This window comes from Mesocricetus auratus, unplaced genomic scaffold (assembly GCF_017639785.1).
Source record: "Mesocricetus auratus isolate SY011 unplaced genomic scaffold, BCM_Maur_2.0 Super-Scaffold_100028, whole genome shotgun sequence".
In the NCBI taxonomy this organism is placed as follows: domain Eukaryota; kingdom Metazoa; phylum Chordata; class Mammalia; order Rodentia; family Cricetidae; genus Mesocricetus; species Mesocricetus auratus.
The window spans coordinates 2,377,483-2,404,547 of record NW_024429209.1 but is presented as its reverse complement, the minus strand read 5'-3'; the positions used below and the strand labels follow the sequence as shown (position 1 = coordinate 2,404,547).

Here is a 27,065-nt window from a genome sequence, read left to right as displayed (position 1 = left end):
ATAGCAATTCTGAAGCTAGTCTGGTCTATGTAGCAAGTTCCAGGCCAGCCAGGGCTACATAGCATCTTATTAAAAACTAATAATTTACCAGGGAAAGGTAAATGTTTTTCTCTGGCGCAACTCTAGTCTCCTCCTCTTTGTATATAATAGGTGAGCCAATGATCTAGTGGTGTAATCACTGTCTCATCCTTCTGGGGTGCCAGGGACAGATGGGGAATCACTTGCTCCAGGTCAATACATATTTGAATGGTTCTGACGCTCTCTCTGGAGGTTGAGCTTTTGTCCTGTAAGAACAATGCTTGCCCGGGTTTCTGGTCGTACTTTGTAGGTGCCGAAGCTCCTTTGTATCAGTTGTGTCGCCATGCTTAGAGCAGTCTGTTGAGTCCAGGGCTGTGCCCTTCTTCAGCAGGGGCACAGAGTCGGAAAGCCGTAATGACTGACAGTGTGGCAGATCTGAGCCCAGAATACCTTGTTCCCCACCGACTTTGTGCTCCTTTCCTCCTTCCCCGGGGTTTGGAGCTACTTCCTGTCTTCTCCTCCTTAGGACTTACCAGAACAGCCATACCTGCAGCCCCCACTCAGCATGCTGGTGATCGAACGCCGGGCCTTTGGCCGAACTGTCCTTGTGGGTTCCCATATCGTCCCCCACATGCTGCGATTCACACTCCAGGGGCATGCGGGTCCCTCTAAGGAGGAGGAAATAGAGGAGGATACAAGAGATCTGATGCCAAAGGGACCTCAAGGTGAGGAGTCTTCTCCGTTGGTGCCCCTCCGGACCCTGGTAGAGACGGCCCCAGTGGGGCCTGCAGTCCGACTCTACTGACCTCAACTCATGGGATCACTTCCCACTTCCAGGAGAGCAGTCTGGGGACCCCTCCGTGGCTGAAGCAGGACTGTCCAGCCGCCTCCTGAAGGTGATGGGGTGTTCCCGAGGCTGGAGAGGGGGATGCCAGGGTTTGTGGTGGTGCTGGCTGAGAGCAACAAGGTCCTCTCTTCCTCAGGCTCCTCTGAAGAAGCTTACCTTAGGGCTCCTGGGTCAAGGCCCTGAGCTGGAGGAGGACATCCCAGACCCAGAAGAGATGGACTGGTGGTCCAAGTACTATGCCTCACTGCAGGAGCTCCAGGGGCAGGTGGGTGGGGCTTCAGCGGCAGGTGGGTGGGGCTTCAGTAGCAGGTGGGTAGAGTTCCAGGGCGGTGGGTGGAGCTCCAGTGGCAGGTGGGTGGAGCTCCAGGGCAGGTGGGTGGGGCTCCAGTGGCAGGTGGGTGGAGCTCCAGGGCAGGTGGGTGGGGCTCCAGGGCAGGTGGGTGGAGCTCCAGGGCAGGTGGGTGGAGCTCCAGGGCAGGTGGGTGGGGCTCCAGGGCAGGTGGGTGGGGCTCCAGGGCAGGTGGGTGGGGCTCCAGCGGCAGGTAGGCGGAGCACAGCCTAGGGCAGGAACTGGGAGACAAAGGCAAGGAGGTGGGAAGTCTCATCAAACAGACGCTGTGTGTTCCAGAGCTCTTTATTGCAGCCATCTTTTCTCCTCCATACTACGATTTTAGTAGTTGGACATTAGTACTTTTGCCTCCCAACGCTCTGTTGTCTAATACAGTAGAACACGAGGCCAGCATGGTTGTGCACAGTTTTAATCCCTGCACTCAATCGATCCCTGCGAGTTCGAGGCCAGCCTGGTGTATATAACAGGCAGGGGATACACAGTGAGACTTGTCTCTGAAACAAAAAGCATGAGTGTAGAATTTTAGCTCTTAAACTTGTGTATGGTGACACACATCTCTCCAGTGAGCACCTGGGAGGTGGTAACAGAAGGATCAGGAGTTCAAAGCCAGCTTATAGCAACATGAGACTCTGTCTCAAATTTTTTTTTAATTTTAATTCTTATTAATAGCCACATCTAAAAAGTGAAAGGGAACAAATGAGAATAATTTTGATGATTTTTATTAAAGTATACAACCAGTAATTATCATAAAAATTAATAATAAGCTATGTTACATTCTCACAGTAAGTCTGCTGTGTGTTCCAACTCACAGCACCTCACGGTGCAGACTGACCTCACTTCAAGGGCTCAGTGACCTATGTGGGTGGTGGTGACATCAATAGCATAGAGCTAGATAGTAGAGGCAACTTTTAAAAAAGAAGTGGATATAGAGCTGGAGAAGGGCGTGGGCCAAGGAGGGGAGTGGGAGAGGCTGTCTCCGACCTGTCTTTAATTTCAGTCCAACTTCGATGAGGACGAGATGGAGGATGCTGGGGACCCAGGTGAGAGTCCTGACTTTTTGTTCTTGCTCCATCTCTCCACCTAATCCTGTCCCCACATTTCTTACCTGGACCACTTCTGCTGTTTCCAGGCGGGACCTACCTCGTTTCTGGGGACAGGGAGGCCCAGGAGCAGGGAAGAACTGGTGTCAAAGTGTCTGGACCTCGGAAGAAAGCAATCGCCACCTTGAAGGTGATGGGGCGTTGGAAGAAGGGGGCCCCTTGGATTCGGGGTGCAGCGTTGCCACTGAGACCCCTCCCCTTTCAGATCTACAACAGCCCCCTAGAGGAGGAGTTTAACCACTTTGAGGACTGGCTGAATGTGTTCCCCCTGTACAGAGGGCAGGGCGGCCAGGCTGGAGATGGCGAGGAAGGTTCTGGACACTTGGTGGGAAAATTCAAGGTATACTTGGGGGGAGAATGGGGAATTACGAGGGACTGGTAACACCTTCATACAGGCTGAGAGGAGGAGGCTCAGCAGTTAAGAACACAGGATGATCTTGCAGGGGACCACGGTTCCATTCCCAGTGCCACAGCGTGGTTCACAAACACCCCTAACTCCAGTTTCGGGGAATCTGACACCCACTGCTGACCTTCTCCAGAACCAGCCTCACACAGACATACATGTAGGCAAAACACTCACACATAAAGTAAATCTAATGTAATTTAAAGCAAACAAAATACCTTTCTTACCAAGTCCTTTCCTGTCTCCCCCACCTCAGGGCTCCCTCCTCATTTATCCTGAGTCAGAGGCAGCATCATTCTCTGAGCCCCGGATCTCCAGGGGGATCCCCCAGAACCGGCCCATCAAGCTTCTGGTTAGAGTGTATGTAGTGAAAGTGAGTATCCTTAGTCTCTGGCTCATCCCCATGGCAGCAGAGGCAACAGCATGACGTCTACAGAACGAAGGCTCTCAAAGGCTCCTCTGGGTTTAAGTAGAAATCTTGGGTGTGATTAGACTCCTCTCCTCACAAAGGTTGCCTGTGGCAGGCCTTATGCACGCTTTTGGTCTGTAGTGGAGGATCCCTAATTCCTGAATGTCTTTTGTCAAATACCCTGTAGTTCCTTCCATTGCTATGTCTGTTGTGCAGAGACTAGCAGAGTCCTGCAGTTTTCTTAAAGGAGTCTTGGGGAGAAACAGGGAATGAGCAGGATGCTCTGTCTCTCTGTCTCTCTGTCCCTCTGTCTCTCTGTCTCTCTGTCTCTCTGTCCCTATCACCGAATCAGATGCTGGACCTGACTTAGGGCTTTAAGACATCACTGGAAGAGACATTGCACATCAGCATCTGACCCTCCTAGGGTAATGCTAGGTAGTGGGACTCATCTTGACTATGTGTTCTAGCAATATGGCAGGCAGGGTGCTCCGAGATAAATTTTTTTGTAATACATCTAGACATGTTAGACAAAGTCTGTTTTTATGAACACAAAGCTCTGAAGAAAGGAAGTGTCCCTGTTCCCCGAGTGAGGAAGTGGGAACAGTAATTCCAAAATGGCCATGCTCTCAGCGCTCAGCTCAGTTTGTCAACACCTGGGCCTTGACCTTGAGTTCTTAGAGTCTGACAAGCAAAGGGTCTGGAAACAAGACCCTACATGGAGCAGGACCTCCTTGAGAGAGTCTGAGAAGCAGCTTGCCCGCTGGGAAGGGAGGCTGTTTCAGGGAAACAGTGTCTTCCTGGGGAATTTGTCTTTAGTGTGACCTCCCACATCGATTTAGGACTAGAATTTATATTACCTGTGTAATCCAGAAAACTCAGTTCTGAGAGCCCAGCTTTGGCCTAGAACACTTTTTTGTTTGTTTGTTTATCATGACAGGGTTTCTCTGCATAGCCCTGGCTGTCCTGGAACTTGCTCTGTAGACCAGGCTGGCCTCAAACTCACAGAAGTCTGTCTGCCTGTGCCTCCCAAGTGCTGGAATTAAAGGCTGGGATTAAAGCCCAGCTGCTCAGAACACTTGAGCCAAAGTATTGCTCAAGGCCTTGAGTTCCATCCCCAGTACTAGGCTGAGGAGGCAGCAATTTTAGGATCATATCTGTAATCTCAGCTCTCAGGAAGCTGAGACAGAAAGATTATTGTGAATTCCAGGCCAGCCTTGACTACATATAATGAGCTTCAGGTCAGCCTGGGCTACATAGTGGGACCAAACAAACAAACAAACAAATCCCAACCATAACTGGGTGTAGTGCATATCAGTAATCTCAAAATTTGGTAAGTGGAGGCAGGAGGATCAAAATACCAACCAGGGCCTGAGAGGAGATCAGTAGTTATGAGCACTGGCCGTTCTTCCAAAGGCCTGAGGTTGGATTCCAGCACCCACACAGCAGCTCACAAGCATCTGTAACTCCAGTTCCAGGGGATCCAAGGCTCTCTCTCAGCCCCTGCCTGAAGCAGGCACAACACTCATACATATAAAATTAAAACAAAAACCCTTACCAAGCCAAAAAAGGCAACCAATCCAAAACAAGGAAGCAAACAAAAAGGGCCAAACAAATTGGGTGTGGCCGCTCATGTCAGTAATCCCAGGGCTGGAGAGGTGGAGAGAGGTCGCTAGGGTTCACTGGTCTGCCAACTTAGCTACTCGGCAAGTTCCAATCCAGTGAGAGAGGCTGTCTCAGAAAAAAAAAAAAAAAAAAAAAAAAAAAAGATGGACTCTGAGGAACATCTGAGGCTGTGGGGTCACCCTTCGACCTCCACACACATGCACACACGAATGCCCTCACAGACACAGCACACAAAAACAACTCGAGCTGGGTCTGGTAGGGCAGACCTGTAATCCCAGCTGCTTAGGACGCCAAGATAGAAGGACTGTAGTTCAAGACCAGCCCAAGACTGGAGACATAGCTCTGCTGGTAGAGTGCATTCCCAGCATATACCAAGACCTGGATTTAATTCCCAGAATCATGCAAAGCAAGTGTGCACACCTGTAATCCCAACAGCATGCAGGAGGTGAAGGCAAGAAGGTCAGGAGTTCAAAGTCATCCTCATCCACAAAGCAGGTTTGAGGGCAGCCTGGGCTACATGAGATTCTGTCTCAAGAGTGAATAGGGCTGGGAGATGGCTCGGTAGGTAAAGTGCTCGCTGTGCAAGATGAAGACTTTCAGATTCCCAGCACTTTGTCCCCCACCCCGAGCCTCTTACTGGCTGAATTCTTTAGGGCAGCATAATGTTCCCATTGGCCCATCCTATAGGCTGAGTCACATTGGAGATTTTTCCAACTTTTCAACCCTTGGCTGAAGTGTTAACACCAGATAGGCAACGGCTGCTGGCTGGGGGAGACAGGGCCTAATGCTCCCTGCTTCTCTGATTCCCCAGTGAGTTTTAAACACACCTCATACTGCAGATGGCCTGTACTGATTTATCTCTTGCAATGTAACCAGGGCTATGGTGGGGCTCAGTTAATAGAGTACTTGACCAGCATGGAGGAAGCCCTGGAAATGACCTCCAGTACCTCGTAAAATCCTGTAATCATGTCCAACAAGGCCTTAGGCTTCAAGCCTGACTCCTGACTCCACTAGATTTGGACTCCACCTCCCCTAGGCTACCAATCTGGCTCCTGCGGACCCCAATGGCAAGGCAGACCCCTATGTGGTAGTGAGCGCTGGCAAGGAGCAGCAGGACACCAAGGAACGCTACATCCCCAAGCAACTCCACCCCGTCTTTGGAGAGTGAGGCTGGGTCCTGGGCTTGGGAGTGGGGGTCCTGGGATCCAAAGGCTCTGGCCTCGGCAGTTGTTTTGGTAATGGTGCGGGGCTGGACACTGCTATCCCAGGTTCCCTCCGAATGCGGGGAACTGTCCTTAGCCACTTTCCTTCTGGGCCAGGGTCCTGGAGCTGAGCATCTCCCTCCCAGCTGAGCCAGAACTGACGGTGGCCATATTCGATCATGACCTCGTGGGCTCTGATGACCTCATTGGGGAGACACGGATTGACCTGGAAAACAGATTTTATAGCCACCACAGAGCCAACTGTGGGCTAGCCTCGCAGTATGACGTGTGAGTCCGGCAGGGCCCATTCCTGAAGCAAACACACTGAAGCTTACATTTCCATTTAAAATGTTTTTAATCTTATTATACTTTGAATGTGTTTGCGGGAATACATTTATGTGTGACAATCTGGGCATACATGTTCCACAACACACATGTGAAGGTCTGAGGACAGACTTGGGTGTTGCTCTTCTCTTTCCATCTTGTGTGAGGCAGTCTCCTCACGGGTGTGAGCCAGGCTACCTGGCCAATGAGCTTTCAAAGTCTCCTGTCTCCACCTCCATCTCCTGTAGAAGTGCTGGGATTACAGACACTTGCCCTACATGTCAACTTTTATGTGGGCTCTGGGGATTTGAACTCAGGTCCTCATGTTTATGCAACAAGCCCTCTACATAATGAGCAGTTGCCTCCCCAGCTGCCACAGCCCCATTCTTGTATCCAAATTATAGTTTTACAGGAGAACTCGCACCCCTCGAAAGACATCTTAGCTCAGTAGCCAAGCTCTGAGCTTGGGTTTGGGGTTCTGGTACTGGTAAGTCTTTTGACCTCTCTGAGCCGAGTTTCCTGGCTGCCTCGTGCCTGTTGTGTCCACACACTGCCCCGGCTGAGGCATGGTCCTCTCCTGACGGCAGGGATGGATACAATGCCTGGCGCGATGCATTCCGGCCTTCTCAGATTCTGCTGGGGCTGTGTCAGCGCTCCGGCCTCCCTGCTCCTGAATACCGAGCTGGGGCTGTCAAGGTGGGCACCAGAGTCTTCCTGACACCGTCCGAGGCCCTGCCTTCAGGTACCACACCCTCTGTGCTGGGCAGGTCACATGGAGTATGAGGGAGGCAGACCAGACACAGGGCACAGCAGGTGCCGGGCTAGTGTGCCCACAGAGTCCACTGATGGCACCAGGCCCAGGGGTGTTTGTGAGTTTGGCTGGGTAAGGGCACAGTTCCTGGATGCTGGGAGAACATGGTCTTAGACCCCCTCAGAGCACAGGATACAGAGCTCTACACAGTCTGTAGCTACAGAATTGAGCTCACACTTCGAATGGCTGGTGGTCTTGTCTCTAAACAGGGTCTGAGCAAAGGTGCTGGCTGGCTCTTCACAGCAGGGATAGTTATAGCAGCAGTACCCCTCCCCCACCCCGCCCCCTGCTTTTTGTGAATGGTGGACTTGCTCCCCCAGGCTGCAGGCCACAGGCTTTTTGTCTGGGGGGGAGGGCCACAGTTGTTAAGGAGGTCCTAGAACTCATTATGTAGACCAGACTTGCCTCAAACTCATGGAACTTGTCCTGGCCCTGCTGGGATTAAAGGTGTAAGCCACCAGGCCCTGGGTAGGCACCAGGCTTTATTTGGTGCAGTATCAGGCTCAGCCTCAGCTGCCCAGGAGGGAGGAGAGCTGGGGACTGTGGTGAACCCAAGTCCACACCCTTCTTGTTTCAGATGGCAGGGATCCCAAGGGGACAAATGAGGCTTCTGAAGAGGCCCAAGCATTGCTTGTGTTGCGGCGTTGGCAGGAGATGCCAGGACTTGGGATCCAGCTGGTACCTGAACATGTGGAAACACGGCCCCTGTACCACCCCCGGAGCCCAGGGCTGCTGCAGGTGAAGGGGCCTCAGACTCCCACAACTCATCGAGACTTCCCCAGGCTCTGGACCATTTTCCCAAGCCCTCTGCCCACACACTACACTGCCTCTGACCCTGCTCCCGGTGTCAGTGAGAACCTCTGTCACCGGCTGTATCCCTGTATCCCTGTATCCCTGACTCTGGTCCTTACAGGATCCCCAACCCTGAGCCACTGAGAGTCAGACTGGGGACTCCCAATCTGACCTCCACCCTCACTCACTAAAGGCGTGGCCTCAAGACCACGCCCCACACTTGACTTGTGTTTTTCACTCTGGAACCACTCCATCCTAAACCCAAACCTGACCTTGATTGTGGGACCCTCATTTCATCTGAATACCCCCAAGTCTACCCCACATCTCCTGCCCCTGCCCCTTCTCCCCACTGGGCCTGGGCAGCCACCAGATGCGGCTGTGGCGAGAAGAGGTTCTCTAGTGTGTCCCTGCAGCCTGATTTTGTGCTCTCAGGGTTCCCTTCACATGTGGGTCGACATCTTCCCTAGTGACGTGCCTGCCCCACCCCCAGTGGACATCAAGCCTCGGCAGCCAATCAGGTAAGAGGATTTTGGCTCCTCTGCTCTCTGAAAATCCGAGCTCCCACTGAGTCAGGTCAAGACTTCTGACTTAGGCCTGTGGGCAGGTGAGTTATATTACACTTTCTTCCCCATAGCAGTGAGCGTTGGGTGTCGTAAAGAGTCCAAATGTCTTTCAGGAAGCCCTGTTCCTGCCCCAGCTAGCCCAAGTGCAGTTCTGTGAGGGTGTCACACTGGTCCAGATGTCTGTGAGGGTGTCACACTGGTCCAGATGTCTGTGAGGGTGTCACACTGGTCCAGATGTCTGTGAGGGTGTCACACTGGTCCAGATGTTCGGCGACTGTCAGCAGCGTCACCTCCCACCTCTGGGCTCTGCTGTTCTTGGTAGTCCTCTTAGGACCCCTTTTCTTTCTTCTTAACGTGTGTGGGTCTTGCTGCATGTATGTCTGTGTGTCACATGCTTAGGGCCTGCAGAGATCAGAAGAGGGCGTCAGATTCCTTGAAACCGAAGCCACAGATGGTTGGGAGTCACACTGTGGAACTGAGCCTGAGTCCTTTGGAAGAGCAACAGAGCTCTTTTTTTGGGGGGGGGGTTCAAGACAGGGTTTCTCTGTGTAGCTTTGGAGTCTGTCCTGGAACTCACTATGTAGACCAGGCTGGCCTCGAACTCACAGTGATCTGCCTGCCTCTGCACCCCCCCACTCCCCAGTGCTGGGATTAAAGGCGTGCGCTACTGCCACCAGGCAACAAGTTAGGCGGTGGTGGCAGCAAGTGCTTTTAGTCACTGGGTCATCACTCTAGCTGCTCAGAGAGCCTTTTGCAGTCTAGAACAAGGTAGCTTCTAAGAGTGCTGGACTCATCTCTTAGCAGCCAGGACTCTTGAGCAGAAATAAACACCTAACCCGATTAAAGCAAAAGCCCAGAGCCTCTTCCACTGACTGGCAGGGTTAGATGCCCTTCAGTCACCATGGGCAGGGCTGGAATACCTTAGACTGGCCAGTTCTGGGTAGTTCTTCCAAACCTGGAGTCGGCTAGATGCCTGTCCCACCAGAACCATGTAGATAGTGTGGTTGGGCAGAGTCCTAGGGTGTGGTAGTGTGTGCCTATATCCTTTGTACTCAGAAGGCAAAGGCAGGAGGTCAGGAGGTCAAAGGTCAGCTTCTATTTCATAGAGAGGTCAAGGCTAGTCTGGGCTACATGAGACCTTATCTGAAGAAGACAAAACCAGAGAGAATCAATAAATGAAGGGATGAAGAGATATCCAGGCAACCCCACGACAGCAATGGGGCCATATCGGGGAAGAACCAGAACCGTTCTCTCTGGTTGTCTTTTCAACTCACACTTTTCCATACCCCAGAACTGTGGATTGCACATCATGTGGCCTGCCATGGCATGTGGCTTATCATGGCTGTAACCCTGCAGCTGGTAGATGTTGAACCACTCAAAGTTTTAGGCTTCTGACACCAAATTATAGGAAGCAGAACCTCGTTGTACTGGCTTGGGTCAGACCACGCCTGGTGCTGCCTTTGTTGTAGTGGGAAGGGGTCAGCAGCTACCTAGTGCCTTTCTGTTTGCACAGTCCCCTCCTCGTCTTTAGAGACAAGGGTCATGTAGCACCAGCTGGCCCTGAACAAGGCATGCAGCTGTGGATGACTTTTGGACTCTCTTCATCCTCCTGCCTCTAGCCCTCCAATGCTGGAATTACAGGCATGTACCACGGAACCTTGCCATGTTTGTGCGCTAGAGACTGACCCCGAGACCTTGTGCAACTGAGCAGATTGTAGACTGTTGTGGTTTGGAGACCGGGTTTCACGTAGCCTGGGTGAGCTCTGGGTGCTCCTGCTGTCACCTCTGGAGCAGCTGGAGTTACAGCCCTGTGTGCCACCACCCCAGTTTAAGAGTTGCTGGGGAACCAAACCAGGACTGCAGTGTTAGGTTAGCACACTCCCAGGACCCTTTTCAACAGTTGGAAACCGCTGTGTCCCCAGCTATGAGCTCCGAGTTGTCATCTGGAACACGGAAGATGTGGTTCTGGATGATGTGAACCCACTCACTGGAGAGATGTCAAGCGACATCTATGTGAAAAGGTAGGCCTGCAGGCCGGCTTGCCAAATGGTTGTTCTAAGGGAAGCTGTAAATGGGGACCCTGTGTCCAGGCCCTCTGCAGAGAGAGCTGAGTTCTGGGTGTGACCCAGCCCTGACTCCCATCTTGCCTGGGCTGTGTCCTTCTTTACTCAGCTGGGTAAAGGGGCTGGAGCATGACAAGCAGGAGACAGATGTCCACTTTAACTCCCTGACTGGAGAGGGCAACTTTAATTGGCGCTTTGTGTTTCGCTTTGACTACCTGCCTACGGAGCGGGAGGTGAGCGTCCGGCGCAAGCCTGGACCCTTCGCCCTGGAGGAGGCCGAGTTCCGGCAGCCAGCAGTTCTGGTCCTGCAGGTTTGGGACTATGACCGAATCTCCGCCAACGACTTTCTTGGTACTTAGCTTTTCCTAGCCTCAAGCCTACATTTGATTTGTCCCTGCCCTCCACCCTTTCCTCTCTGTCCCTTGGTTCCTACTTGAAGTCAACTTTGAGCCTTGTGGTCGATTTTAGACCCCAGGCTTGAACCATTGTTTTCTACCTACTCATGGTGTTCAGGGGGTGTTGTAAAGTAACCTCCTTTGTCTGTCTGTCTATCTTTTTGATTTTTCAAGACATGGTTTACCTATGTAGTTTTGGAGCCTGTTGTGGAACTTGCACTGTAGATCAGGCTGACTTCCAACCCCCAGAGATCTGCCTCCTAAATGCTGGGGTTAAAGGTGTGGGCAACCACTCTCTGGCTAGTAACCTTTCTACCCAAGGGTCTGCTCAGTCCTCCCCCTGGACCCTTCCGCAGTTGCTCTGGCTTCCCATTGTGGCCTTCGATCCTTGCTTTAGCAGCGTGGTCCTGGACCTCCGATTGGGACCTGGCATGCGGGTAGACTGGTTACAAAGTCTACAGCTGTGGCCTGACCGATATATTTTCCCTTTTGGTATTTCGTAACCCTGGGGTGTTGCCTCTTCGATTCCTCACCCTAACCTCGTGAGTTTTGCTCTCATAGGATCCCTCGAGTTGCAGCTACCAGACATGGTGAGGGGTGCGCGCGTCCCCGAGCAGTGTTCTGTTCGACTAGCCCTTGATGGGGCTGGGCCAAGATGCAATCTGTTTCGCTGCCGGCGATTGCGGGGCTGGTGGCCCGTAGTGAAGATGAGGGAAATGGAAGATGTGGAGCGGGAGGCCCGAGAGGCTCAGGCTGACAAGAAACGGAAGAGGAGGAGGAGGAAGGGACGGCTGGAGGACCTGGAGTTCACAGACGCGGGTGGCAATGTCTACATCCTCACGGTGCGTACTGCACTGACCAGGGCCGGGCTCAGGGCCCGGCTCTGCCCACTGACGGCCCCACCATCTCTGTCTAGGGGAAGGTAGAGGCAGAGATGGAACTACTGACTGTGGAGGAGGCAGAGAAGCGGCCAGTTGGGAGGGGGAGAAAAGAGCCAGAGCCTCTGGAGAAGCCCAAGTAAGTAGCCGTGCTTAGGGAGGCCGGGCGGCTGGCAGGGGCTTCCTGGTCATGTGACTCCGCCCTTCCCCAACAGCCGTCCCAAAACCTCCTTCAATTGGTTTGTGAACCCTCTGAAGACTTTCGTCTTCTTCATCTGGCGCCGGTACTGGCACATTCTGGTGCTGCTGCTGCTGCTGGCGCTCCTCACTGTCTTCCTGCTCCTGGTCTTCTACACCATTCCTGGACAGATCAGCGAGGTCATCTTCAGCCCCATCCACAAACACTAATCCACGGGACCAGGGACACAGCTCAGGGAGCCAACCTTTCAACCCTGTTCTGGATGTCCTTCCTTCCAACATAAGCTGTAAGGATTCAGTGCTTGGGGTCAATAAACCTTACCACAGGCGCAGGGGCTGCCAGTTACACGCAGTGCAGGACCCGTTTTTTGTAGGTGGTAAAGGACAAATGCTCTCAGGCAACACCAGGAGCTGGGGATTTGCTAGGATGCACAGAGATGGAAGAACACGCGACCCCAGGATTGAGTGGACTAGACTGTGTCACCCGCACCCCCCCCAGCCAGCTTTCTCTTCCTGCCAGAGGCTCATGGCTCTACCTTCCATGACAGCTAAGCACTTTGTTCCATTAGCAAGGATGCCTGCTAAAGCTTTCAGTGTCAAGAAAAGAAATCTCAAGCCAAGTTGGCTTAAGCAGAAAGGGAAATTATTGGTTTGGTTGGCTGGCTTCAGGTAGCTTGTTATAGGGCTTAAATGGCATGCATCACTGGCTGTTGCTGCCTCCAGCTTATCCCTGCTCCCCAGAGGGCATAAGACAGTTTATTGCAGACAGCCGCCTCACCCCCACTCCCCAGAACTGGAGGATCACTGTGCAGCTCCAAATCTCCCTCCTTCAGAGGGGCCTGATGGCTAGCCTACTCAGATGGTGACCCTCCTAAGCGCATGGGGTAAATCAATCTTCCTCTGGAACCACAGAGGCTGATGGTGGGTAGGTTACCCAGCTTAACAAGGGTAACGGTCCCCAGGTGACCAAAGGGTCATCACCCTCAGTTTCTCAGAGATATTGACAACTCTCAGGTGATCAAATCATCTGGACCTCAGGCACCCTCCACAGGTTCTGCTGTCGTTACTGAACTTTGCTTCCTTGCCACGGTCTTAGGGGAAGCAGATGAACCGATGGTCTGACTGCCGTCCACTGTCCTGGCTCCCTGGGCTGTGGAGCAGTGAGGCCTCTGGGCCATGATTCTCTACAGAGACAAGGGCTCTAACAAGAAGCCCGGGACTGGTGCCGCCTTCCTCCAGCCCTGCTTTTCAGCTTTGCTTCCATTAGGAGTCTGTAAAGGTCTGTCATCTTTCTCAGTGCCAACACTACGGGGCTTGGCAGAGGGAATCACATGACTGTCCAGGCTGAGGGAAGCAGCCTCTGCTTTAACTGTCCATCACTGCAGAAGTGACACAGTCCAGCCTGGACTCAGAGCTCTGGGATAGTGGCACTGGAGTCATCTATTCCACAAGCTATGGTGGCTCCAAGATATTAACCCTAGAAAGTTCATTTAGTCACAGAGAAGAGGGACTAAGGACACGACTGTGAAGCCACATTAAACAGGAGATGCGCATGTGGGACTCGCAAAGGGCTGGCCCGGCCTGTCAGTCATGATGGACTTCAGTGTGTGGCCATGAGGGGATGTTCCTAGGTTTCAGCCAGATCCCAAGAATCACACTGAGACCAACAGTACTATCACAATGTTTATCACCCTGGGCTGACTCTGGAGAGGAGGAATACGGGGTAGTGAAAGAGGCTGGGGAATGACCACAGGGACAGAGGAAAGGAAGAATGACAAGGAAGGATGTTGACTACGTTGTCTTCCCTAGATCGATTTTCTTCTGGATGGCTCGGGCAGAGTGGTAGATGAGCGAGTCGATGAGTCCAGCCACTGGGGAAAGAGAGCAGGCTAGCGCTGGGCCCTCACGTGGACTGGGGAAGAGAGCAGGCTAGCGCTGGGCCCTCACGTGGACTGGGGAAGAGAGCAGGCTAGCGCTGGACCCTCACGTGGACCCTGCCCTGCTGTCTAACAGGCCAGGCTAGCATTTCCTTGGTCCTTAAGGTGCCTGTCATCCCAAACCAAAGCCTGGGGCATTGCTAAGGGTGCCACTCAGCGGGGGAACACCTGTCCAAATCCACAGCATGGGGAAGTCTGGAGCACCCACTCCCCAAACAGGCACCCTGGTACTTACCTGTAAACATGCCCCCAATGATGGCGCACACACCTGTCAGGAAGTGCGTGAAGGACCTACAAGGGCACAGGACAGCTGGGTAGGCACCCTGTTCTCACAGGCCCAGAGCTCGGTAGGCACCCTATTCTCACAGGCCCAGAGCCTTGGCCTCTCCCACTCCCTACCCTCACCTGTGTTTTTCTGTTAGCTTCACCATCATGGGTGAGAGTTCATAGAGCACAAAGACTCCTGGCAGGCCCTGGTCACCCAGCAGTCCATTGGCAACCTTCTCGTGCCTGGTCACAGAGAACTGGTTTGTCCTCAGCACCTGCAGTAGGAAGGGAACCAGAGGCAGAGAGGTTTATAACCTGGCTCAGGGCTGTTCTGAGCCCCGCCCCTTGTAAGGCTGTGAAGAATGTTGGTAACTAGCAACGCAAGGCCTGGGGACCACCCAGACCCCTCTGACAACCCTGGTTTCCCTTCCAGTCACTGTCCTAACATTTTACCTGTCCTAGCTACATCTGATGGGTACTTTCACTGGTGGTCAGGGATGAGAAAAAACTCTTGCAGGCAGCACCCTAAAGCTGGGACTCACGTCCTTGCCTCTCAGCCCTGTCACATCACCCCAAAGACAGGCTGTTCCACAGACCACAGAGCACAGCAGGCCCAAGGAGGCTTGGCTTAGCCAACCCCAGGCCAGCACAGACAATGGGGGTCAGTAAGCACCCAAGGACTGTGTGGAGGCAGTGTGGGAAGCAGGAAGACCCAGGCCAGAGGAATGACACGAAGGACTTCAGGTGCTCGGCAACAAGCTGGGACTAGACAGCGCTACCCACTCACCTCCCCATCCACTTTCATGTACACTGTGGGGACCACCTTCACAAAGTACTGGAACATCATGGAGGCTGTAAGCAGAAGGAAGCACGGGGCATGGGTGCCAGGAAGGGCTTCAGTGGTAGAGGGGGCTACCTCCCAGGATGGTACCTTGGGGTGCAGTGACATTGGTGTGGTCCAGGGGGTTCACAATGCCTGGATAGTCCTCCCCGAATGACAGGTGCTTGATGTAGTGAGTCATGTTGATCTGCAAGCAATATCAATGTCTGAGGCCCGACAGCACACGACCCACACAAAACTGTCTAGAGTAGCAGTGTTTCCTGAGAATGTGAGTGCAGGTGGGAAGAGGGAGGGATGAGGGAAGGGGCCCTGTATGGGAGAGGCCATGGTTTTAACAGAAGTGCCTGTACCAGGCACTTGTTTTCACTTAGGGATCCCTCCTCAGTCCACAGGTTTCTGGGCTTCAGGGTTTAAGGTACAGCTTCAACCAGCCACAGAGTGCACGGTGACACTAGTCCTGTCTAGACACCTCAAGGGATGAAGGTCTAAGCCAGTTTCCTTGAGGGACAGTTAGGAATGTAAATCTATGTCACCCCCTGGTTAAGGTAAGGCAACAGCATTCCCTCCTCTTCTTCTTCTTTTTTTTTTTTTGGTTTTTCGAGACAGGGTTTCTCTGTGGCTTTGGAGGCTGTCCTGGAACTCACTCTGTAGACCAGGCCTGCCTCTGCCTCCCGAGTGCTGGGATTAAAGGCACGCGCCACCGATGCCTGGCTAGCATTCCCTCTTCTGAAAAGGCAAACTCCTCAGTGTGGCTCCAGTCCCAAGGCCTTGGCTCTGCCAACTCTGCCATCCTTGACCATCTCTATCCACTCTGGTGGCTTCCTAGAAATGTCACACTCTGTCCTGGCTTTGCTCTGAGCTCCCTTCTGTTGAGAATGCACCTGTCCAACCGTCTCTGCCCTGAGTCTGAACACCAGCAGAACACGGAGACTGATTTCTCCCCATTTCAGACATGAGCAGAGCCCAGTCTGTCTCTTGCCGCCCACCCTCCATGGTTTCCGCCTGGTACGTACATTGTCAAGGCCGAAGCTCTGCAAGTCGTGAACTAGGAAAGAAGAAGACAGCAGTCACCAGGCAGGCAGGACCCTGTGGGGTATGATGCTCCTAGCTGTCCTCTGACCCTCAGTCTCCCGAAGTCTGGTAACCCTGAGCCTGCTTAAGCAGAGCTGGCCAGGGTCTTGCCCTGGACCTGGGTAAGGGTTCCTAGCCTCCCACTGGGGTGGACAAGAACACAGATTTCCAGGCCAGGCTTTTATCTCAGGGAACAACACCCACGGACAGGTCTCTCACTAACCCCAACGTGAATTGGGACCCCCTTGATTCTACCCTCAAAATTCCCCAATGGGATTTTTGAACCAGCAGCTTCTTCTCGCCTTCAAATCCCAATTGCCCACTGTTAGAAACCCCACGTCAAAGGCCCATCCCAGGAGAAAGTCACCCAGCAGCAGGGTCAGAGAAGGTTCTATCCCAGACCCATCCAAACTTCCCCACATTCCAAGAGGGCAAGCTGCTTTGGAAGTGGGGGGAGGGCGTCCCTGGGGGCAGGGCCACTTACTCTCCACAGCATGAACTGCAGCATGGGGAAGGGAGGAGAGAGGAGAAGAGAACAGAGCTTCAGAGCTTCAGTGGGATCTATGGAGCAAGACCCACAGCAGGAGGAAGGACGGAGACTCCTGCTTCAGCACGAGGGTCTAGCCCCAGCTAAAAGGCCTCTTCCAGGACTAAAGAGGCATAAAAGAGGGCTAAAGCACAGAAACAGCCAGTCTAAGAACAAAAGAAGACCTAGAGCCTTGAAGTCCTCTCCCAGCCATGTGACCTGGGCAGAGCACTTGGCCCGTGTTCTCTGCCAAGGGCTGACCTGAGGATCTAAGAGGGGCAGACACCTGGTCAACTTTACAAGATCTTATACCACCCGTATCATTCACCCTGCAATCAACAAAGACGTTAAAAGCCCTCCAAGGACTCAATGGCAGATCTCGGGCCACAGGCCACTGTAGCTTTGTGTATGAGCATCCTTGCACTCAGTCGGCTGCCTCGGGGTCCATGACTCAGAAGGTGGACCTAACCGAGGCGCGGGTGGCGATGATGCTGTCATACCAGCCCCACCTCCCAAGTGTCCAAAGGCCTGTAGTCCACAGCTTTACACAAGGACACATTGATGTCTTCCTATGGTCTCAGGAAATCCATTTTACTCAGCCTCCTCCAGAGTAAAGGGTAGGGTGGGGGTTCCAGAGCTCTGCAGGGTCCTCAGGGGCCACCTACCTCTCCTCATACCCTTCCCCCACTGCAGGCACAGACTACATGAGAGACTACAGGACCCCACGTCTGCTCACCTTAGTCACTGGGAGCAGCTCAGGACCACCAGGCCCTGCTCATCCTCTGGACTCCTCTTAGCTGGTATTGATCTCCCAAGTAATGCGAATTCCACCCCCCCAACACCCACCAGGTAGCAGCAACCCCGCCTTCAGCTTCCACTATGCCCGTCCCTCTTCTCTTCACCACAGCCTGGCTTTCTCCTCCAGACTCCAGCTCCACTCCATCGTCTCAGTTACTATTGGGTCTCCCACACCTATCCCCTCTGTGGCCAAGAGAGGTCCTTCTAGCTCCTTACTGCCATTTCCAGATCACTGTCCCTTGATCTATTCTCAATGCCCTTAGCTCCCAAGCAGTTCAAGGCACCCTACATGTTAATTATGAAATTCCACCAGGCACCCTCAGGACAGTTTTAGCAACTACTTGTCCATCCTTTATGGCACCCAAGTCACAGCTTCTGGTGAGTTCCACAGTCATGTACACAAGCCTTCCAACACCCTGTCATCCCAGTTCCTGGACAGCCCCGCCTCCCTGCTCTTCTCTCCCAGTCCCAGACCACCAGTTGGTGGTCATTCCCTAACCCTGGCATTAGCAGCAGCTACACCTCTGTGTCAGCCACAAGCACCTCATGCTCCAACCGCAAGCACGCTAACTTCCTCCTGTTCCCTCCCTGCCCCTGCAGAGCCCCAAATCCAATGATCCTTTGCCATTACACCAAAGGCCTGCGGCAGTGTTGCCTCTCCTGCTTCCTCACTGGCTTCCACTCTCCCCCAAGCCCCGAGTCCTCACTTTCCTCCCGCGGTCCAGCTCTGTGACCGCCTCTTTATACTTTCTTTTGACTCCCTTGTCTGTGTGGCACAGAGCAACACTAAACCCCAGAAAATCCCACAGGTGTTCTCACGTCCACCCACTGTCCCCGAAGCCAAAGATGCCCCACTGATGCTGCGTATCTCCAGCATGCCCTCCCCTTCTCCTCAGCCTTCAGCTAATGACCTTGCTTCCTCCACCAGAGAAGAAGCTAGAGGAGGCACTGCAGGAGCGCTTTTGCTACCCTGCCACGCCTGCAGTCTGCTCTCCTGGCTGTCAGAGCTGGCCTTTCCACACGCCCAAGGCCTAGACTATCGTCACCAGACCCACTGTGTCACAGACTGTGCCTCTCCATCACTTCTGCCCTTTTCACAGCATCCTGACACTGTGGTGGAGGTGACCTTCCAACGCCCTGCACACGAGCCCCCGACAGCCTGTGCACCAGGTCCTGGACACGCCTCCTCTCAGCCTAGTCCTCCAGTCCACAGCCATCCCTCTGCTGCCACCCTCTAAACCAGCGCTCTCAACCCGCTCTTTGTGACCCACCAGGGGCTGAGCAACCCTTTCACAGGGGTCACCTGAGACCACTGGAAAACATAGGTATTTACATTACGATTCATAACAGTAGCAAAGCTACAGTTATGAGGTAGCAATGAAAATAACTTTATGGTTGGAGTCATCGCAACATGAAGAACTGTATTAAAGGGTCCCAGCATTAAGAAGGTTGAGAACCACTGCTCTAGACCGTGACATAGTAGTGATGACACCCATCTGCAGTTTCAATTTCAAGCACCTAGTGCTCTAACGCAAATCTTTTTATTTTTATTATTTTTTACGAGATAGGGTTTCTCTGTATTGTTTTGGAGGCTGTCGGTCCAGCCTGGCCTCGAACTCACAGCGATCCGCCTGCCTCTGCCTCCCGGGTGCTGGGATTAAAGGTGTGCGCCATCACCGCCCGGCTCTAACGCAAATCTTAAAACACTTTCCTGCATTTGTAGTTATAGCCATGTTCTGTCAGGGCCACCAACGACCACTATACTAACAACCCATATTCATCTTTTGCATGGTATCCAGAAGTACCCTTCCCTTGGCTCTTAGGATGCCACATTCCTGGCTGAAGCGCCCACCTCACCACAGTATCTTTCACAGTCCCCATACTGCTGGCCTCTAACACAAGAAGCCTGGTGGTACTCAGCCCTCTGAGTTCCCTTCTCCAACAAACTTCACCTGCAGGGAGAGTGCATGGAGTCCCATAGCTTTAAACATGTGGGAGGGTTCAACGTCTGTCTCCTGGCTAGTCTCTGTCCTTGAACTCCAGGCAAACACTTACTTGGCATTCCCAGAGCCTAGGAAATCCTACTGGTCTAAATTTCTGCTCTGTACTCACTTTCAAACAACCACCCGCACCCCGGGTCTTCCTGTGTCTCCTAAATGGTAGTTCCAATCTTTCCACTACTTGGGCATACACTCTGAAGTTATCTTGGACTCCTTTGTCCTTCTCTGTCTCATCTATCAGCTGCTTCTCAGCCCTACCTGTAACGAATCCAGACTCCAACTGCTGCTCCACCTCCACCACTCTGAGCCACGTTCCGCCATCTCCGCCAGGCTTGGCCACTGCAGAACCCCTCACCACCGCTCCTAGTCTGTCCTTCGGTCCTCCAGCCTTCTTAGACCTTGTAATACACCTGTAGTGCCAGGCTGACCCTGGAACTCCTTATGCTGACTAGGCTGGCTTGGAACTCATAGAGATCCCCGGCCTCTGCCTTTTGAGTGTTGGGATCAAAGATCTGCATCACCATGCTTGATCTTCTTCTTTATCTTGTTTTTTGGTTTTTTAAAACGGGGTTTCTCTGTAGCTTTGGAGGCTGCCCTGGAACTTGCTCAGAAGACCAGGTTGGCTTTGAACTCAGAGATCCACCTGTCTCTGCCTCCTGAGTGCTGGGATTAAAGGGAGTGCCACCACCACCCAGCCATGCTTGACCTTCTTACTTTAAGTCACATCACACACTCCTGAAAGCCCTTAGTGTCTCACACAGCACAGAAGCCTGGTCCCTCTTGCCCTACACAGCTGTCCCCTCAGCTTGTAGTCACCATGCTCGTCAGCTCACTCTGCTCCAGGAACTTGCCAAGCACACTCAGGCCTTCAGGGTCTATACTTCCTGTCCTCTCTACTTGTTATGCTCCTGTGGACAGCAACACTGCTGGCTGCTTCACTGTGCTCAGCTCTTTGCACAAGAGAAACCCCAGTCTTTCCTCAACCACCGTAACTAAAACAGCAGATGCACATCGTCCCTCAACCATCTTTAGTCTGCCTTGTTTTGGTCCACATTATTGTTTATTTATTTAGAGATCAGATCTCCCTATGTAGTTTTGGCTAACTTAACACTAATCACGTAGACCAGACTGGTCTCAAACTCAGAGATCTGTCTGTCTCTGCCTTTCAATTGCTAGAATTAAAGCTGAGCACCACCATGCGTGGCTTAGTCTTCACTGCTCTTTTTTTCCCCCTTTTCAAGACAGGGTTTCTCTATATAGTAGCCTTGGCTGTCCTGGAACTTGCTTTGTAGACCAGGCTCTGCCCAGCCATACTACTTTATAGTAGAGGATATATCACATATTTTATAAGCCCCCTATCTCTTTTCGTTTTTGGTGGAGAGAGGGTGTTGAGGCAGGGTCTCATATGGCTAAGGCTAGCCTGAAACATGCTAGGACGACCTTGCACTGATCCTTCTGTCTCTTCCTCTCAAGTGCTGAGATTATAGGTATGTGGACCAGGTCCAAATGTCTGTTTGAATATTCTGAGTGCAGGCACTTTATTGACTGCTGTATCTATATCTTAGACTAACACACAGTACCCAGTAGGTGATTACTAGATATCTAACGAACACATCCATAAATACAGCAGAACCTGAGTTCCAATCTAGCTTTGCGGGCCCAAAGCCTCCCACACAGTCACCTGATGCTGGGGGGGGGTGACGACTATGACAACACACTACCACTTAAACGAAGCAGTACTTACACAGGCCCTGTGCTACAATCCTAACTCCTGCACCACACAGGCTGGGGATCAGACCCAGGGCTTCACAAACAGGCAAGCACTCTGCCAACTGAGCCATACCCTGCCCCCATTCTCTTCACAACTATGCTAAACTGCTCTCCTACTCTGAAAGCTAAAACAACACTGGCCTAGTGAGGGGCATGCCAACCTGCCAAGAGAGAACCCAGGAGCTAAATGCCCCTGGCCGATTCCGGCTCACTCACCATGCACATGGGACTGCTGGAAGCTCTTCCCAGGGGCAAAGTGGAAGTTTCCAGCCACCTGCAGGGGATATTTCCTCTCATTCTCCACTTCGACTGTGGGGTTCTCCCAGCCTGGCTCAGCCCAGCTGTCTTGCCTCCTTCCCTCCTGGTACCTTGTTGACTTCCAAGAAGCCATACACCTGGCAGCCTTCATTCTTCTGCTCCTGCATCTTCTGGCTGAAGCCCTCTCGTCGACACTGCTCAATGGTGTCTGGGTTCTTGAAGGCCCAGCCTCGACGGCGGTATGCTTCCCGCACATCTTCACAACTGTTACAGCACCTGTAGTGGCGTGAAGGGGTGAGAGCATGGCCAGAGCTGGCACCCTGGGCAGTAAAGCCTGAACAGTTGTCTGCGGCAGAGGCTCTGCCAGCCCCCTCTCTGGTCACCAAGTGTTCTCACTGTCTCCTCAGTTTGGGTACAATATTCAGAGCACACCCCCCTTTGATGCTTGGGGCTGTGACCCTCTGAGGAGAAAAGGTAATGATGCTCACACTCTATTGTGAATGTCCTTAATGCCAACGAACTGTATGCATAACAGTGGTTAAAATGCAAACTTTAGGCTACATGTACTATATTACTTTTATTGTTGTTGTTATTGTATGCGTGTGGTCTACATGTACTACTATTACTTTTATTGTTGTTGTTATTGTATGCGTGTGGTCTACATGTACTACATTACTTTTATTGTTGTTGTTATTGTATGCGTGTGGTCATGTACTATATTACTTTTATTGTTGTTGTTATTGTATGCGTGTGGTCATGTACTATATTACTTTTATTGTTGTTGTTATTGTATGCGTGTGGTCTACATGTACTACATTACTTTTATTGTTGTTGTTATTGTATGCGTGTGGTCTACATGTACTACATTACTTTTATTGTTGTTGTTATTGTATGCGTGTGGTCCTGTACTACATTACTTTTATTGTTGTTGTTATTGTATGCGTGTGGTCATGTACTATATTACTTTTATTGTTGTTGTTATTGTATGCGTGTGGTCATGTACTATATTACTTTTATTGTTGTTGTTATTGTATGCGTGTGGTCATGTACTATATTACTTTTATTGTTGTTGTTATTGTATGCGTGTGGTCATGTACTATATTACTTTTATTGTTGTTGTTATTGTATGCGTGTGGTCATGTACTATATTACTTTTATTGTTGTTGTTATTGTATGCGTGTGGTCATGTACTATATTACTTTTATTGTTGTTGTTATTGTATGCGTGTGGTCATGTACTATATTACTTTTATTGTTGTTGTTATTGTATGCGTGTGGTCATGTACTACATTACTTTTATTGTTGTTGTTATTGTATGCGTGTGGTCATGTACTATATTACTTTTATTGTTGTTGTTATTGTATGCGTGTGGTCATGTACTATATTACTTTTATTGTTGTTGTTATTGTATGCGTGTGGTCATGTACTATATTACTTTTATTGTTGTTGTTATTGTATGCGTGTGGTCATGTACTACATTACTTTTATTGTTGTTGTTATTGTATGCGTGTGGTCATGTACTATATTACTTTTATTGTTGTTGTTATTGTATGCGTGTGGTCATGTACTATATTACTTTTATTGTTGTTGTTATTGTATGCGTGTGGTCATGTACTACATTACTTTTATTGTTGTTGTTATTGTATGCGTGTGGTCATGTACTACATTACTTTTATTGTTGTTGTTATTGTATGCGTGTGGTCATGTACTATATTACTTTTATTGTTGTTGTTATTGTATGCGTGTGGTCATGTACTACATTACTTTTATTGTTGTTGTTATTGTATGCGTGTGGTCATGTACTATATTACTTTTATTGTTGTTGTTATTGTATGCGTGTGGTCATGTACTATATTACTTTTATTGTTGTTGTTATTGTATGCGTGTGGTCATGTACTATATTACTTTTATTGTTGTTGTTATTGTATGCGTGTGGTCATGTACTATATTACTTTTATTGTTGTTGTTATTGTATGCGTGTGGTCATGTACTACATTACTTTTATTGTTGTTGTTATTGTATGCGTGTGGTCATGTACTATATTACTTTTATTGTTGTTGTTATTGTATGCGTGTGGTCATGTACTACATTACTTTTATTGTTGTTGTTATTGTATGCGTGTGGTCATGTACTATATTACTTTTATTGTTGTTGTTATTGTATGCGTGTGGTCATGTACTATATTACTTTTATTGTTGTTGTTATTGTATGCGTGTGGTCATGTACTATATTACTTTTATTGTTGTTGTTATTGTATGCGTGTGGTCATGTACTATATTACTTTTATTGTTGTTGTTATTGTATGCGTGTGGTCATGTACTATATTACTTTTATTGTTGTTGTTATTGTATGCGTGTGGTCATGTACTATATTACTTTTATTGTTGTTGTTATTGTATGCGTGTGGTCATGTACTATATTACTTTTATTGTTGTTGTTATTGTATGCGTGTGGTCCTGTGGACTCCAGGGCCTTGTGCCTGTTTGGCACTCAACTGTAACAACCTTACTTCCCTCAATTTCTTCCCTTTACAAAAAGTAGATCTTCCTAAACCCGTTGAGTCAGTCTCTTAGGAGTCAGGGCTGGGAAACCACACAGCAGTTAGCACATATCAGAGGCTTGTAGCTTTGGCTTTGTACTTCAGGGCTTTACATACAATATACACTCAATCCTTATATGACTTTTCCAAGGAAGGCGTTGCTAGTCTCCGTTACTAAGGGCTCAGACTGAGGACAGGGATAACTGAAGACAAAGACAACCTTCAAACTGCTTCTCTAGGCTGACGAGCAGCAACCTGCCACTCATGCCGTGTGCCTAGGTCTGTAGCTGTCAGGCCAGGCCTGCTTATTAACCTTCATCGTTTGAACCAGGGTCAGTAACGGGGCATACATCCTACCCCCAGTAAATTCTCAGTCCCATCTCCCCAGTCTGAACAAGGCTGCGGCTGGCTAAGCACAGTGACTGATAAGAATCTACCCCATGCCCAGGGCTTGGCTCACTTGATATCCTCTGACTCAGCACCATAGCAGCTCTCACAGCGATTGGGGTCCAGGGAGTCTGGGTCAAACACTGTCACCTCAACTTTCCCAAGTTCTAAGGAGAGGGCAGAGACAAAAGCACAACATGAAGCAGACAGAGTGACATCTACAGCCCTAGCTTCCACACGAGTCCTCTGACCACTGGGGTGGGAACAAAAAAAGGAAAAGCTAATAAGATGAGTCAGGTGTTAAGCACTTTACATGCACTAAATATTAATAAGAAAACAGGAGCCGGGTGTTGGTGGCGCGTGCCTTTAATCTCAGCACTCGGGAGGCAGAGCCAGGCAGATCTCTGTGAGTTCGAGGCCAGCCTGGTCTACCGAGCAAGTTCCAGGACAGCCTCCAAAACAATACAGAGAAACCCTGTTTCAAAAAAACCAAAAAAGAAAACAGGAAACACTAAATATCAGCAGCTACGGGTCACTTTATCTAGCCTTACTTCATTCCAATAAGACTCTATGAAAATGGGTCTGAGCTGGGAGTGGTGGTGCACACCAGTAATTCCAGCACTGGGGAGGCAGAGGCAGGTGGATCTCTGTGAGTCTGAGGCCAGCCTGGTCTACATAGAGGTACACTCTGCTCAGAAACAGGAAGTGAAAGTGAGCACTATACCAGGTCTTTTATACACATTATTGGTGATCTCCAATTTTGATGGAGTTATATGTGGATAAGCTATCATAACTGAAATAAATGCACTTAGTACATCTAAGGTACTAAACAATCTAGCTTAGTCTAGCCTGCCTTAGACACGCTCAGAATACATACACAGCTCACAGCGGGGCAAAACCATCTGGCAGAGAAACTATTTCCTAACAGAGTACTGAGTTATCTCCAATAACTTACTGACTCCTCTGCTGAAAGAGCAGCATAGAGGTTGTATGAGTGTGCTCTCACACCCTCAGAACATCCTAAGCCATCTGCCCGCTCCGATCCTTAGTCCCATGTATGGGGTACTACTGTTCACCACTATTTTACAGATACTCAGTGACGGCAGGGGAGCGCTGGGTTTGAACCCAGACACTTCTACTTGAGAATGGAAACTCTTAACCTTAGGCCGCTTGTACTGCAAAGGGGGAAAGTACTTTAGCTGATACATTGGGAAAGTAAACGCACAACAAGCTGATATCTAAAGACCCCTGCTCAAGTTTGAGAGTATGGTAACCAAGTAAAGCGTTCTGCTCTTAAACGCTGAGCCATCTCTCCACCCCCTAAGGTATTCCACTCAATGTGCTCATACGAGAAGCATAGATTCAACCGACTCTTGGCTCTGTATAGCTGGAGAACCCTAGGCAAGCCAGCGGACTTCCGTCTAATGTATCACTGAGCCTGCAACAGCCCACTTCCACAAGGCAGTGGGACGGAGACCAGCCCCTCCCTTGGTTACCGTGACGCTCCGCCTCTGAGCTCACGGGGACGCCATCCTTGTCTAGCCGTTTCTTGAACAGGTTGTGCTCCACATCCAGCTGCTGCTCCCCAGCCACGTCCATGGCATCGATGCTTAAATCTGGAAACAGACGCACTGACTCCAGGAACCTGGAGAGCTGAGCTTTGATAGGAAAGACGTATCTCGTGGACGAACTGGACTAGGGGAATTAGGATGACATGGCATCCACTCCGGGATCTCAAGCCAGAGGTGTAAATCTGGAAGCCCACCTGAATACCCAGGAGTCCAACTCACACCTACAATCGGGTACTCACAGGCACAAGGCATGTGTGGGAAAAGAACATCGATGTTGATCTTCAGTTTATCTCCCCGAGACTTGTCCACGTAGAGCTCAGGATGCACCTGGCGCGACACCACCTCAGTCAGATTTGGCCTTACCCCCAGCACGGCTTTAAGGGTCCTACCCTTAGAACGCCGAGCCCCGCCCACGATCCAGGCCACGCCCCTTACCTCGGTGGTGAGATAATACTGCAACTCGGACAGGAACAGCAGGAGCATGAGAAGGCCACTGACTATGGTCACTGCAGGACGGGAGCGAGATTTGGAATGGCCTGTGTCCCACCCCTCAGCAGGCCAGGGAGAGTCCGGCGGCCCGGGCCAAACGCGGGGACAGCTCCCTCCCCACAACCCCACCCGCTCCGAGACCTACCCGTGGCGCCCCCGCAGGTCTTAACCCGGAAGTCCTCAAGAGTCTTGGGATAGGCATCGAACTGCTTCAGCTTCCCCAGAGCCTCCATGGGGACCGGCCGGAAAGGGGACACCAGCCGGCCCGCCCCTCTAGCCTCCCGCTTCCGGTCTGGGGTCTGGGCCACGCCCCCTCGCTGTCTCGCGCCGGCGCAGCAGTGCGTACGCGGGCTCCACCCCTTACCTGCCCTCTTACAGGCTGTCTGGCCTGTGGGCGTTGTCACGTTCCCTGACGAGGATTGGGCAGCGTCCCGAGGTGGGCGTGCCGGGAACAGAGGGCGGTGCTTGAGTGGCAGCGCCTGTGGTAAACGCTTCTTCTGGAACCTTAGGACCTGTTAGGACAGCGCTTCCGACATTCCCCCGCAGCAGCTGCAGCAGCAGCAGCAGTTAGAATTGGCTCTATGTGCAAATAGTTGGTTCCCGCCGACCGTATCAGAAAGCCCAGAAGTGGCTCCGAG

The 27,065-nt window shown here is 51.2% G+C and overlaps 2 protein-coding genes across 3 annotated transcripts in view; one reads left to right on the top strand and one right to left on the bottom strand.

The window, feature by feature from the left end:
• LOC101828506 (fer-1-like protein 4) overlaps window positions 1-12,321 on the top strand; it is a 38,773-nt gene extending 26,452 nt beyond the window's left edge. The window contains exons 29-45 of the mRNA XM_040732665.1: window positions 545-743; window positions 856-914; window positions 1,002-1,130; window positions 2,212-2,254; window positions 2,344-2,444; window positions 2,520-2,654; window positions 2,974-3,090; window positions 5,786-5,913; window positions 6,069-6,239; window positions 6,863-7,017; window positions 7,664-7,824; window positions 8,311-8,396; window positions 10,364-10,462; window positions 10,614-10,855; window positions 11,461-11,741; window positions 11,816-11,916; window positions 11,993-12,321. Coding sequence (XP_040588599.1) covers window positions 545-743; window positions 856-914; window positions 1,002-1,130; window positions 2,212-2,254; window positions 2,344-2,444; window positions 2,520-2,654; window positions 2,974-3,090; window positions 5,786-5,913; window positions 6,069-6,239; window positions 6,863-7,017; window positions 7,664-7,824; window positions 8,311-8,396; window positions 10,364-10,462; window positions 10,614-10,855; window positions 11,461-11,741; window positions 11,816-11,916; window positions 11,993-12,185 — 2,400 coding nt within the window. The 3' untranslated portion in view covers window positions 12,186-12,321. The remainder of the gene's footprint in view (window positions 1-544; window positions 744-855; window positions 915-1,001; window positions 1,131-2,211; window positions 2,255-2,343; window positions 2,445-2,519; window positions 2,655-2,973; window positions 3,091-5,785; window positions 5,914-6,068; window positions 6,240-6,862; window positions 7,018-7,663; window positions 7,825-8,310; window positions 8,397-10,363; window positions 10,463-10,613; window positions 10,856-11,460; window positions 11,742-11,815; window positions 11,917-11,992) is intronic.
• A 1,324-nt stretch (window positions 12,322-13,645) lies between these two features.
• Window positions 13,646-26,733, bottom strand: Ergic3 (ERGIC and golgi 3). Of its 2 annotated transcripts, XM_040732666.1 has the most exons (14): window positions 26,573-26,733; window positions 26,374-26,444; window positions 26,178-26,265; window positions 25,864-25,983; window positions 24,441-24,534; window positions 21,554-21,719; window positions 21,402-21,459; window positions 16,576-16,590; window positions 16,034-16,065; window positions 15,111-15,207; window positions 14,967-15,031; window positions 14,318-14,454; window positions 14,148-14,203; window positions 13,646-13,846 (listed from the first exon to the last, which is right to left on the bottom strand). In XM_040732666.1, exons 1-14 carry the CDS (start codon window positions 26,658-26,660, stop codon window positions 13,767-13,769), a joined length of 1,167 nt encoding a protein of 388 aa, XP_040588600.1. In that variant the 5' UTR covers window positions 26,661-26,733; the 3' UTR covers window positions 13,646-13,766. The 2 variants fall into 2 exon arrangements, with proteins under 2 accessions (XP_040588600.1, XP_040588601.1); XM_040732667.1 differs by lacking the exon at window positions 16,576-16,590.
• Between the last annotated feature and the right edge of the window lie 332 nt (window positions 26,734-27,065).